Genomic DNA, 12,997 nt, shown 5'->3' with positions numbered 1-12,997 from the left:
CAGCGTGGCAAGCACAGGACTCAAACATTCGTCTCCCTCCAACCCATCTACCAAATTTTTTTTCTTTAATTTTTTAATGGAACAGTTTGAACTAGAAGCAAAGCTGGCTATTTTCTAAAACTATAGATCCAAAACGAAGCTGGAACAGCACAGCACTCTCTGAACCAAACCAATACTTTCTTTAATGAGAGGCTCTGCAGGCAGTCTGCAGAAGTATTTCTCACTGTGACGCTGCGGGGATTAATTAGAAACTGAGTCTTCAGATGGACTCCCAGTGCACGGGGGCAAGTTGGGCCCCAGATATAGCTTCTGGGGCAGGCTCACCGGAGCACACGAGCCAGGGCAGCGTGGCACCAGCTGGTGCCTTCCTGGAGGGAAGTTTTAAGAACTTTTTAAGAACAAATGGACTTTCAGAATTTCTCCATTGAACTGATTCTGCCACAAAGAAGGGAGCTTCGCTGAAGCTTTCCTCCTCTGGACCTCTGCCATTCTGCACAGCTAGAGATGGAAATCAGGCTGGAAATGGAGGCTCGGTGTCCGTGCAGGTAGGGATGGGCAGAGGGCCCGGCCTTCTCTCAGAGCAGCATGGCAACAGGAAAAGAGAAGGGGAAGCGGGATGCTGCCAGGGGTGAGTCACAGGGAGAAGAGGCCAGCCCAGCTCCCAGCTGGCTGCAGGTGAGAGGATGGCAGGGCAGGCAGGCCGGCCGTGGGAGGGTCAGGGAGCTCAGAACAACCCAGGCCAAGCAGGAAAACATGCAGCCAGCTGTTTCAGCGGCCATGACCTCAGGGTGCATTATTTTCTGGCAATCAACCACCAGCTGGAGGCAGCCGGGGTTCAGAGGGCAGATGCAGGAGAGAGGATGTGGATTCGGGAGCCTCAAGCCATTCCTGTAAGATGTCACTGTTGGGAGGACGAAGGTGACCTCCACCCCTCCTGGCCCCAGCCCAGGCTCCCAGCTGGGGGTTCCAGCCACAGCCGCGCCAGATGCTGGGACTCAGCCACTCCACCTGGGGGGCTCTACAGGAGGAGGCGCTCTGGCTGATGTCTGGTGCTAACATCAGTTCTGGCCCAAGGGGCTGGGAGCAGAGAAGAGGACCAGGGCTGGGCTGAGGAAAGCTGGTCGCTGACTGAGGGGAAGCTGGAAGAGGGCAGGGGAGGAAGCACACTGGGTGACGGGGAGGCAGGAGGCCAAGCAACACATCAAGAGAGTGCAGCTGAGGCCGCCCAAAGGCCAAGCCAAAATGATGGGGGTCCTAAGGTCACATGGTGGGGGCTCACGGGAAGAGAACATAGTTCCAGAGCTACAAGCCAAAGACAGGCGTCCACTGGATTTCCAGCCGGGACTGCCGAGTTCTGTCTGAATGGGCCGAGAGAGCAGGACCCACAGTGGACAGCAGGGCCAGGCCAGCTGGCTGGAGGGATGAGGAGCAGACTCCCCCAGGGACATGGCTGCCCCAGGGAACTGGGGGGACGCTGCTGCCTGAATGATTTGGACGTGGGGAAGTAACTGACTGCTGCCTGTTACCAGGCCCCTGTTGGCTGTCTTCTCACAGGCTGTGGCTCTCCTCGAGGGCCAGCCCACTGCCAGGCCATCCCTGGTGGGTGTGTGCTTGTGGAGGGAGATCCATTTGAACATCACCGGGCGTGCGATGTCGCTGGGAAGGGAGACACCTGCCTGTGCACACGGGCTTCAGGACCACGTGTGGAAGGATGCCGCGGTGCAGCGCCTCCGTGCGGAGCTGCCCTCCCTCCGGGGCTCAGCTCCCAGGGCCCTCACTGTGCCTCGTTAGGGAGCAGGACTGCAGCACAACTTGTCTCCTCCAGGGACTCGGTTAAGGCCGGCATCTGCCCAGCAAAGGAAGCAGGGAGCCAAACGACGGAGAGGCAGTGTATAATCCCCCAAACTCCTGGATTTGGGATGCAAACAGATGCTGTCTACCAACCCTCCCCTGCCCTCCTCAACACACACACACAGTCTGACCCTCCTCGTCAGCCCTGCTCCGGGCCCCAGCTGGGGGCGGGAGACAGAGAGCTCCCCCAGTGGGCGATCAGCCACCTGCACTCAACGGAGTGGAACTTTTCTCCAAAGAGGCCAAAACACTTTCTCTGATGCACTAACAGAGCTGATTTCTGCTGCACTGCCAGCACCCTTCACTTCCAAGTGGACCAGGCAGCAGCAGGGTAACTGACCCCAATTCTCACCTCAGTGCTTCATTTCTCACCTAGAATGCAAACCATGGGGCCTGAGTCCCAGGAGCAAGAGGGGCCAGCGCCCATCCCCTGTGCTGGAGGCATCCAGCAGGAGGGAACAAAGCCTGCCTGGAACAGAGGGAAAAGCCCCAGACCAAACCTTGGGTGTTGACCAGGCTTGGCCAGCTCCTGGCTGTGTGGCCTCAGGCAGGTGTCTTTCTCTCTATGGCTAAGGAGGGGGTGGAGAGTTCATCTCTAAGCGCCTGGCAGTCCCTTCTGCACAGCCCCTGAACGAAGTAAGGCCAAAGAGAAGGGTGCCAGGGTCTTGGAAGAAGAGGGACCACATTCCATCAGGCAGCTGTGTGGTTGTCTGGGCGTGGGAACAGAGGCGATTTCAGCCCGTCATTTCCGAATGACATCAGCAGGCCCCAGCTGGGAGAGGCAGAGCACAGGATGACTGCATGGGTCTCTCGTGCAGCCATCTCAAGGCCAGCTCTTGGGGATATTTGTCTCCTGCTTCCCGAAGACCCTGGCAAGAGCCATTTTGCCCATTCCCTACATCCACTGCACCGAACCTACCAGCTGAGGAAGGGCTCTCTCGCTGTGATGGGGAGGAGGTGGGCCCTCAAAGCCCCGACTGCAGGACCCATTCCTTTGAACCATGTGGGCAGCTGGCTCAGAGGTCAAAGTGCCAGCAACAGATGAGGCTCTGACCACCCTGCTGGGCAACTGGGGGAATACTGACAAAGTAATGTGCGGGTGAGAAATGAGCGACGGGAGGACACAGTCAAACTCTGGGCAGTGGCACCCAGCTGCCTCCAGCCCTCCTGCACCAGCAGCTTCTACAGAGGAAGTGGCCCAGCTTGGGAGCAAGAGCCCTAAGAATAACTCCATTTATTTAGGTTCCTTCTCAAAGGAGCTTGGTCATGTTGATGGTGATGTAAATGATAATTATAGCCACACTTTATGATCTTTACATAATGTGTTGACTCGTTTCCTAAGACCTAAAATGCTTCCTCATTCTCCTCACACTTCACCCCATAAAAAGATGGGGATACCAAGATGGCCAGGAGTGGCCGAGTGACTTCCCTGAGGTCCCAGAGCTAGTTGGGCAAGCCACCTTACAACCTGCTTTTCAGCCTCAGTCCTTGATTCTAGACCTTACTGCCCTGGGTAACCACGTCTGGATGTATTTGATGGAAGTGTTGCAAGTTGGGGTCCCCTCATTTTCAGAAATTGGTTCTAGAACTTCTCACTTTTTAAATCCATCCCCTAAATATAAAAGAACCCCTGACAAAGGCCCAATTTAGCCTGAACCATCCATCATAATCTTCATTTGGCTTAAGATATAAAAGTTTTCAGAGCCCATATTCAAAACTCTAAAAATATCCCTTTCTTTTGATCAGGGTGGCATCTGTCCTGGTCATCGGCCTTAGGCTTAGATGGCCTGAATTATCTGGCTCTCTCACGCAGTCTTTGCTAAAAAAGAAGATCTGGTGTGAATAATTTAAGCCCCATTCCCTTTACCCTTTGCAGACTTCCGATGCTGTGCTTATCACCATTTCAGCACCAGCAACAACACGCTATTCCTGTCCCCGATGAACACCTCCTCCCCGGGAAAGTGACTTTGAGGGGCTGAGGCGTGCTGGGAGGCAAGGCTCGCACCGGCACAGATGCCGAGCCTGTGTGAGCCGCCTGCCCTCTCCGGGGAGCTCTCGGGGACCTTCTGCTGTCGGGCCTCTCCCTCCGCCTGCCCCAAGCTGGACCATGCCATTCCGAGGCCGGCTCTTCCATGTCTCCCTGTCCTCTCTGGGGAGCACTTTGTTTAGAGCTGGACTCGCTGCATTTCTCCTTTGGAGTTTCCTTCAGCCTTTAGCTGATTAAAGATTTAAAAAGAAGTTAGACGTGGAGGGGCAAAGATGAAATGAGAGCAGGAAGGAACCTCCAGGAACCACGGAACACTCTCCAACTGCCTTAACCACACCCCTGCCTCTAAAGGGGAGCCTGGGTCTACAACTCCTGCGTGTGTGAGTCCAGGGAAGGCCCACCACCACCGGCTCGGTTTAAGCGATCGAGTGCTCTGCAGTTCCGGGCTGACGGGCCAGGACGCGGATTGCTCAGGATCCCCTGCTTCACCTTGTGCGCTGTCCTGGGCGGGTCAGCTTTTGGTTCTTTCAGAGGGGGCAGGGGGCAGCAGAGGAAGAAGATTCCAGGCTTTGAGGTTTGCTGCTTGTTAGCCTCCTGGGGGGAGATGCCTGTCCTCACTCCTGGACTGGGGGCTGTGTGTGTGTGTCTGTGTGTGTGCGCATGTGCGCAAGCACATTTTCCTGACCTCAGTTCCAGCTGCTGCCTTCTAATGCATCTGGTTAGTGATGTTGCACCAGAGAGACCATCAGTTCTGTGTGGAAGGGAACGCAGGCGGGGGGTAAAGTGGAGCTGAGAAGGAAGGCATCTCGCGCCAGCCTGTCCAGCAGCCCCTATGCCCCCAGCTCTGCCTCAAGGCCTCAGAGGATGAGCAGGTGCCCTCACTGTTGACCCTCTGAAGCCCAGAATGGTGGGGCTGGAGGTGTGCACCAGGCCTGTAGGCTCGAGGCCCTGGCCTTCCATAAGTCTCCACATCTTCCCTGCACAGCCCCGGGCACAGGACTTGGTCCCCTGGGCAGGCCTCCGACCAAATGATGATCAGGCTATGACTGTGGAGGCTGGAGACATCCGTGTTCTTAATGGCTCCACCTGCATCGTGGGACAGGTCTTCCAAATGGATCGTGTAGGGAGGGAGTGCAGAAGGGGAGGCTGTGGTCAGTGGCTGGAGAGCAGAGCATTGTCACTTACTGAACCTCAGGCTTTCCTTCTGGTCTTTGAGACTGCCGAGAGGAAGAGCTCTTATAATTAGTCTGTTCTCCAAAAAAGCCGATAACACTGAGTATCCCCATCAATGCCTGGGTGACCCACACTCTCACCCACCCAGTGTCCTTCAGCTTGGAACCTTTGGATGGAGTGTTGGACTTGATGACTCTCAAGTTCCAGTCCAAACTGGACATCTCTGACCATGCGCCCTGCTCTTTCCACACTATGAAAGCAAGCAGCTTCCAGGGTCCAACCCCAATCGCCCTGGTCTCCCGCCCTAGGCTTCTGGCTAGGCCCTGCAAAGAGCCCTGTTTGTACCCACCCAGATCCCTGGGAGCAGCTGGTCTGCACTGTCCACAGACAAGGAGAAGAGTGTGTCCCTCTGCTTTCATCACGCTTGGCCTCCCCAGGGCACACGGATTGCTGGAGGCGATTCCAACACACTGGAATTCACAATCCGGCACCAGTACTCGCTGGCTCCACATCTCCAGGCCAGCCTGCTCACCTGTGTGGTGGGCTGAATAGTGCCTTTGGAGGCAATATAGTGTGTGGGTTGGAGCATGAGCCTGGGAGCCAGACTGCAGGCCACTCACTAGCAATGTGACCTTGGGCAAACTGCTTAACCTCTCTGTCCCCCTGCTTCCTCACTTGTGAAATGCACAGGATAAGAGTCAGCACCTCCAGGGCCAGGGCGAGGGTTAAAGGAGCTAACACACAGTGTCTGGAACAGCACTGGGCAGCCAGAGTTCATGACTACTGTGACTTGGCAGGGTTGCTACCGCAAGGAGAGAGAGAGGTGGCTCAATGAGCAGTGCCCATTTGCGTTATCACTGCATCCTGGGTGGGAAGCAGGGGCTGTTTACCAGTGCTGCAGGGACCACTGGTCTTAGGGGCTCCTTTAGAACCAACTGAGACGGTCCTGAGCCAGAAGGAAGGTTGCCGGATGAGGGCCTCGCCTTCCTTCTTGGGCTGTAGTGGCGAGTCTTGTCCTCCTGTAACAAGATCACCTGGTGGAAGGAAGGGGCAGGTGCGCACGTGGCTCAGAAGCCTGCCTCTGTGGGCCAGAGGGCTTGGCCTGAAACCTGAGGCTAAGCCGGAGGCCCCACTTCCCAAGGGTCCGGGGCTGAGCAGGACAACCGTGGGGCCACTGATAACGCAGGGGACGGGCTCTCTCTCAGGGCCCAGCAGCACTGGTTCCTGTAATCCTCAGGCCCCATAAGGGCTGGAGCCTCTCCCCGAGCCGCAGCACAGGCATGGGCACTCAGTTACCCCCATGTCTTCACCTAGCTAACATCGATCAGACCGAGGATGTCTGACAGGCTCGCAGGGACTCATGCTAGGCCCCGTGAGGGACAGCTGGCAGGGAGGGGGCTGGCTCAGGGCACACCTGTCCCACTCCTGGCAAGACAGCTCACATTAAAGCCGACGCTCAGGTGGCTGGTCCCCGTGGGACTTCACCTGCAGATGCGCCACCATCCTCACGGCTTGCACCCTGGCTCTGGGCTATTCCTCAGAGAAGAATCTGGGAATTCTTCCAGGCAGGGGAGAGTGATCCTGGTGAGCTTGTACACAGGTACTTTGAATCCAGAGCTAAAAACTAGGTCACTGATGGTGAGAGAGGCTGCAGGGGCCCCTCCACTGCCCCCTGCTCCCTTGGTCGGATGTGCAAGAGCCAAGGCTTCCCCGTCAGCGGGGGGATGGGAAGCAGGGCAGGGAGAGCACAGCCCTTCAAGGCTTCTTCCTGCTACCCGGTTCCTTTCAGCTCAATCTGATTTCCTGATGAGACTCAGACCAGTTCCAGCCCTGGTTTTCCTTGCTAAGTCAAGTGTTTGGAGCCTCCCCTGCCCACACTGGGCTGGGCTCTCCCCCTAGTCTGGGAGGAGACTAGGGGGGCACCTGCCCTGGCAACAGGTGCCCGGGGGTTAGGGGGTTTGGTCTGGAGAGGCCTGAGCAGGACCCCAGCTTTGGCCCCCCGCAGTCCCGCCCGGGCCTCCTTTCTCGACGCTCTGAGTCGCTAGGGAGAGTCCTGCCAGCTTCTCAGTGGGGAGGCTGTCGGGGAGCCTGTGCTGCCCACACCACCACCCATGAAATACTCTTGCATCACAATCAAACCTGAGTCTGATCAAGCTTCTAGATCCAAGTACCAGGAGAACATGTGAAACAACATCGCAAGGCTGTAATCAGAAACCCAGAGAAACTGCAGGACAGACGGCCGGGTCCTCCAACAGAATAAGAAAAAGGAGAGACTGACAAGGTAGCTTAGAGACTAGGGAGACAAATGAACCAATTTTAATATTTGGACCTAATTTGGATTCCGATCCAAACAAACTTTAAAAAAAACCAGTTTATGGGTCAACTGGGGAACTGTGAAACTCCCTGGTTATTTCATGACGTTAAGGCATGACTGTTCATTGTTTCTAGGTGAATAAAGGTAGTGCCATGATGTTTTCTAAAAAGGGATCCTGAAGTTTCCAGGTACACCCTGAGACATGCACAGATGACGTGATGTCTGGGACGTCGGGGGGGAAGTGGGGGAGGTGCAGACGGAACAGGACTGGCTCCGACATGTCAGTTGTCGAGTCTGGGTGACGGGACGTGGAGCTACGGTAGAACATTCTTTTCACTTTTGCGTATCTTTGAAAATCACCACGATGAAATCTGGGAGGAGAAGGAAGAGGGGGAAGTGGAAGGGTAGGGGGTATGGAAGAAGGAGGGAAGGAGGAGCAGCTGCTGCCACCACGACTGAGGCCGCACCCTGGCTTAGGTCCTATGAACCTGGAGACTCTGGCAAACGGCAGGCCCAGGGCAGCCGCCCCTCCAGCTTTCCCGGGGCCTCAGAGGCCAGGGCCGGGGCCACTATCACTTGGTGGCGGTTCTCAGTACAGGAGCCTGATTGGGGGGACAGAGTGGTGGGGAGGGGCTCTGGCTTGGCTCTCTGAGGCCCCCAGGCAGGTTTCCCTCCCTCCAGCCACAGCACCGGGCAGAGCTGGGCAGGCGGGTACTCACGGTGGAGAGGCAGCTCCTGTCCTCCCGGATGATGGCGCTGAAGCCCAGGAAGCCGGTCACCATGACGAGAGCGCCCGCGAAGATGAGGATGTAGGTGGAAGCGGCAAAGGTGCTGGAGGCCAGGACACTGAGGTAGCCACTCTTCTCCACCAGGGTCCAGACGCCCAGCGCCAGGACAGCAGCCCCGCCGACCTGGGGGAGATACACCTGGTCAGAGGAGGCCGTGGGGCCCTTCCCTGGGACCTCGCGTTCAGCCTGCAGAGGGCCCGCGGGGATGGTTCCCTCGCCCCAGCTTCTACATGAGGAAATGGAGATTATGAGAGGTCAGACTTGTCCACGGCCACGCGCCCACGCGAGCTGCAGCGACAGACTCTGCATCCAGGCCTGACTCCCGATTCTGTGCTTCTTGCCACGATGCCTGTTGCATCCCCACTGTGAGGCAGGGTGACAACAGCAGCTGTGGGACAGCCAGCCTGTCTGAGTCCCTTCGCCTCTGGATCCCCACCCCTCGCACTTTCTCAAGCCGCCCCGTTTCATCCCCATATGTGCCCACCGGGGAAGCACCACCGGCTGACTACGCTTCTCCTCTCTGTTCTACAGATGAAGAAACCAGAAACCGAGGCCACAGAGGAAGGGCCCGAGGCCTGTGTCTAGTCAGCGGCAGTTAGGGGCTGGGGCAGGGCCAGCACGAGAGCCCAGAGCCCAGGGTCCGCCAGCTTGGCCCCTGCCTCCAAGGCTGAAAGGACGCTTGTTCCCCAGGCTGGAGTGGCTCTGAGACCACAGGAGGAAGGAGGGGGAGAGGAGAGTTCTCTGCTGACTGTCAGATTCCCTTTTGGGACTGAGAAGCGGGCAGGGACAAGACCCCGTGGATTGGCAGGCCAAGGGGACGCCTCCTGAGAAAGGGGACCTGGGAAAAACAGCTGGGGGGCTCACTTGCCTGGCTCTTTCTGCAATGAGGCTGAATAACTCTTTCTGTGACTCTTATGCTCAGCAGAAGCAGGGTTGTGTGTGTGTGTGTGTGTGTGTGCACACGTGCACATGTGTATGTCCTCAAGGTGCCAGATGGGGAGTATTAGGGGTGTCTGGCCACCATCTGGAGGGGCATGGCCCCTGGGACCTCTAACCATCTCTGCCCCCTGCTCCTGGGCACGCAGACTTCTGTCCCGCCCTAGACTCCCTGCCCCACTTAAGGACGAGCTCTCTTCCTCAGACGGGTGGGAGAGGCTCCCTTAAGGGGTCCTGGTGTGGCCAAAGTTAGAGAAGCCCCCCTGGGTGCTGTCCATGCAGCCTTGCCCCTACGAGGTGTCTCCATCTGCCCCAGAATGGCTCTTTGCATAAGCCACGCTGTCGTCTCCCAGTGCTCTGCTCTGAGCAGTCACAGGGAGCAAATGGAGGTGGCTTTTAGCCATTAATATGCGCTAGTCTCTGACATCACTAACTTGCACGTCTTTTACCATTTTCTCCTCTGAGCTGCAACAGTTCTGTGAGACGGGGCAGGGCGGCAGGGTATGTGTTGGCTCTGTTTTGTAGATGAGGAAATGGGGCTTGGAGGGAATAAGAACAAGACAACACCACTGAAATTTCAGAACTGAGGTTCAAACCAGGTCTTCTGGGGCCAACCCAGGACTTTGTCCTTGGACCCACAGATCGGGCTGGACCCGCTCCGCTACGCACTGCTGCCTTTTAAATGTGTCTGTTTTCTTTGAAGTGCCATTTATCCCACTTAGTACACCCAGCAGGTAAGAGAGCCAGTGGAGGGATGTCACACAGCTGTGCCGCTCCTAAAGGAACGGGAGAGGCTAACGTGCCACATTTCCTCAATCCCGTGGTGCGCCTTTTCTCTCACATTATAACATCTCTAAAACTGAGATGCATCCTGTGATTAATGGCATCTTGCAATTACACTTGGCAGCACTTTTTCTTAGTGGTACAGAAAACAATGGCGTATCTTACAATTGACAGCATCTCAGATGCTATGAAATCCTGGACTACAATAGGGTTTTAAACTCTGTGTGTGCGTAGGCTATCTCTGGCCCACACAAGCTCCTTGAACAGTGCAGAATTTCCTGAGTCTGGGCCAATGGAATTGTGTGAAGTGAGGGTTTCCAGCAAAATATCCTGCACATGTTCTTTCTGTCCTTACAGCATACCTGGAAGGCTTGAGTGAGTGTCCCAACTTTGCTAAACTAGCTGTGTGACCCAAAGATAGTCCCTTACCTCTCTGGGCCTGTTTCTTCATCTCTCAAATAAGGAGGTTGTAATAGGACCAGTGGTTACCCATCTCTAACCACTACACACCCCTTTGATGACTTTTTCCCACGGATCTTATGTTTGGAGGGCTTCTGCCTACCAAAAACAAGCATTAATTAATAATTCATGTCTCAATTTTTATTAATCAAAGGCACATGATAGTGCCAGGAAGAGATTCTGAGCAACATGAAACAGTCAGTGTGACCACACTGAGTTGATCTAACTCCAGCCAAAAGCTGAGAAACTTGGCTTTTCATGAGTGTAGTCTCTTTAGGGGAGCATGCCCATCATCATTATCCATCAGGTGTGTCAGCCCGCTCCCAACCCAGCGTCCAGGCTGAGCGTGGGATCTGGGACCTCCAAAGGGACGCGTTTGAAGTGGACTGGGGACAATTCATCTGTTAGGGGACATGGAACCCACTGAGAATCTGATAAAAAGCTTTGGATGTTTTGCCCAGAGACATGGGCATCCACATAAAATACCGCATTCAGGTTCGGGGCTGAAAACCCGACCTTGTAATGAGCCCTGGTGTGGACGGTCTGAGCTCCACCCCACCTCCTCCATGTCCCTCTAAGGCAGTGTTGCTGGCCCGGCTGCACGGCCACCTGGGAGCTCTGCAAAGGCCGGACACGCCCGGGCTGACCAGACCTCTGGGAGTGGGGCCCAGGCGTGAATATTTTATAAAGTTCCCAGGTAGCCCCAGCTGAGACCAACTGGAGGTTTCATGTTTAACAGGGGTCAAAGTGTCCTGCCCCTTTCCCCCAGTAGGTGGGGCTGTGTGGGACCTCAGAGAACACTGCCTCCTGGAAGGTTTGGGCCTTCCGGGGGCCGCTGCCTGGAGTCCCCGTAACATTTGTTCAGGATTTGAACCCCGTCCTTTTCCCTGTCTAGGTTAGGGTGTTCGCTCTGCTAGGAGCTTTGGGGTAGAACGTGGGATAATGAGGAGTAGAATTTTCAGTCCAAAGGGGTGAAAATCAAGAGTATGCAAGAAAGGAACACATGTGGCTCGCAGGGGAAGATGTGGGGCTTTGAGACACGCAGCCCCGGGGGAGGAGCAGGGCTGATCCCACCACCGGAGGTTGCTCTCTGCCAGAGCTGGTCCCAAGGAAAGGCCGGAGCCTTGAAAAGCAGGCAGAGCCTGCAAGTCAGCCAGGGTGACAGCAGGGTCCCCGCCCCAGGGGAGGGTCTGGGAGGGATCTAGGGGGACGTGCTGCCTTGATTAAGGTCTAGAAAACAACAAACCCAAACTCATTCTGATGTCCAGAAATCGGGAGGTGGGTCTGAGTCAATGGGGTCCCCAACCCTGCCTGGAGTGCCACATCTGGTGGAGAAGTGAGCGTCTGCAGGGGATGCCGAGTGGGGTTTGCCATCAGGAGCAAGAGGGTTTCAAGTCCTTTGGGGGGGGGGTCTCCGGCTTGGGACTCGGGGAGCTCTTTAGAAAACAATCCTTCCTCTGGACAGGAAACGTGCACGCTGCTAACTGTCAGAGTGCGTCACCAGAGGGTGTCTGGGGAAAGCAGAAGTCAGCAGGCCCCTGGGCTCCAGCCCTGACAAGCTCAGTTTCTTCATCTGTAGAACGAGGGTGCTGGAGGAAAAGTATCCGTTCGTGGGTAGAAGGCCCCTGTTGGCACCAGGGGACAACCTGCCACCAATACTCCTCCCGCAAGATGCCTCTGGAGCAGCGGTTCACGGCTTGCACTCGCGCCTTCTGGAGACTGTGTAGGTCAGCAGAAGAGGTGGGAGAGGAACTGAGCGGGGAGGCGACGGGGGCCCCGACATCCCACCCCCGCGAGCCCTTTCAGCAGCCACTTGCGCAGAGTGGACTCAACAGCACTTGGCTCTTTACAGAAACTGGGCTGGTTTTCCGTAGAACATTAACCACATTTTTCAAAGCCATGGCCTGTAGCAGATTAGCCAGAAACCCCGCAGAGGGTAAGGCTGGCCTTCTTACCAGCGAGGCCACCACAGGCCAGGAAGGGCAGGGCAGAGCGCCCACACCATGTCATTTTAGGAACTTCCTATCTACAGAGAAGAAATCTTGCCAAAAAGTTGCTCGTGTCTTCACGGGGAGAAGGACTAGCCCGAGTAGCCGCAGGTGCCTAGGGCCTGATAGAAATCAGGCGGCCCTGAAGGAAAGCAGGCAGAGGGTGTAAAAGTAATCACAGGATTTTCCGTGGTCAGGATACCCAGGGGTTTCCGTGCTGGGATCTGGGGAGAGGACAGCAGGGCGGAGCAGGACAGGACTGGGGCTCCCATAAGGAAGGGTGCCCTGGCCAGAGGGTTCTCTGCTCTCACCAGCGGGGGGCCCACGGCATGGGGGGCGGGAAGCGCGCAGGGTGGGCAGTGCAGCTCAATCAGTAAGGGCGTGCCAGGGTCCCCCAGGTGCCAGACACCACGTGCCCTGGAACGGATTTGGGCTGAGTGTGTTCCCCTGTTCAGAACCACACTTGTCATCTACGCTGCTCCCTGGTTGGTCTCGTCAACAGCACCACCACCGTGCCAGACCGGGACCCCCAGGTCACTGCAGACTCCCTCCTTTCCTCGCAGGGACAACCGCGTGCCAGCCCCAGTTGTTGTCACATGCACTGCAGAGCATCACCCCATGCACGGCCCTGGCTTGGGCCCCCTCGCCAGTGCCCCCGGATCACCTCCTGGCCCCTACTTGACCCAGAGGCCAGCATGCTGTGACTCAGGTGCTGGTC

The 12,997-nt window shown here is 56.5% G+C and overlaps 1 protein-coding gene across 1 annotated transcript in view; it reads right to left on the bottom strand.

Moving 5' to 3' along the window:
* The window catches only part of TSPAN11 (tetraspanin 11), a 68,500-nt gene that overhangs the window by 21,476 nt on the left and 34,027 nt on the right, over nt 1–12,997 (bottom strand). Inside the window, exon 3 of the mRNA XM_046647543.1 lies at nt 8,045–8,236. Coding sequence (XP_046503499.1) covers nt 8,045–8,236 — 192 coding nt within the window. The remainder of the gene's footprint in view (nt 1–8,044; nt 8,237–12,997) is intronic.

Source organism: Equus quagga, chromosome 1 (assembly GCF_021613505.1).
Source record: "Equus quagga isolate Etosha38 chromosome 1, UCLA_HA_Equagga_1.0, whole genome shotgun sequence".
Taxonomy (NCBI): domain Eukaryota; kingdom Metazoa; phylum Chordata; class Mammalia; order Perissodactyla; family Equidae; genus Equus; species Equus quagga.
This window is presented reverse-complemented; position numbering and strand designations above follow the sequence as displayed.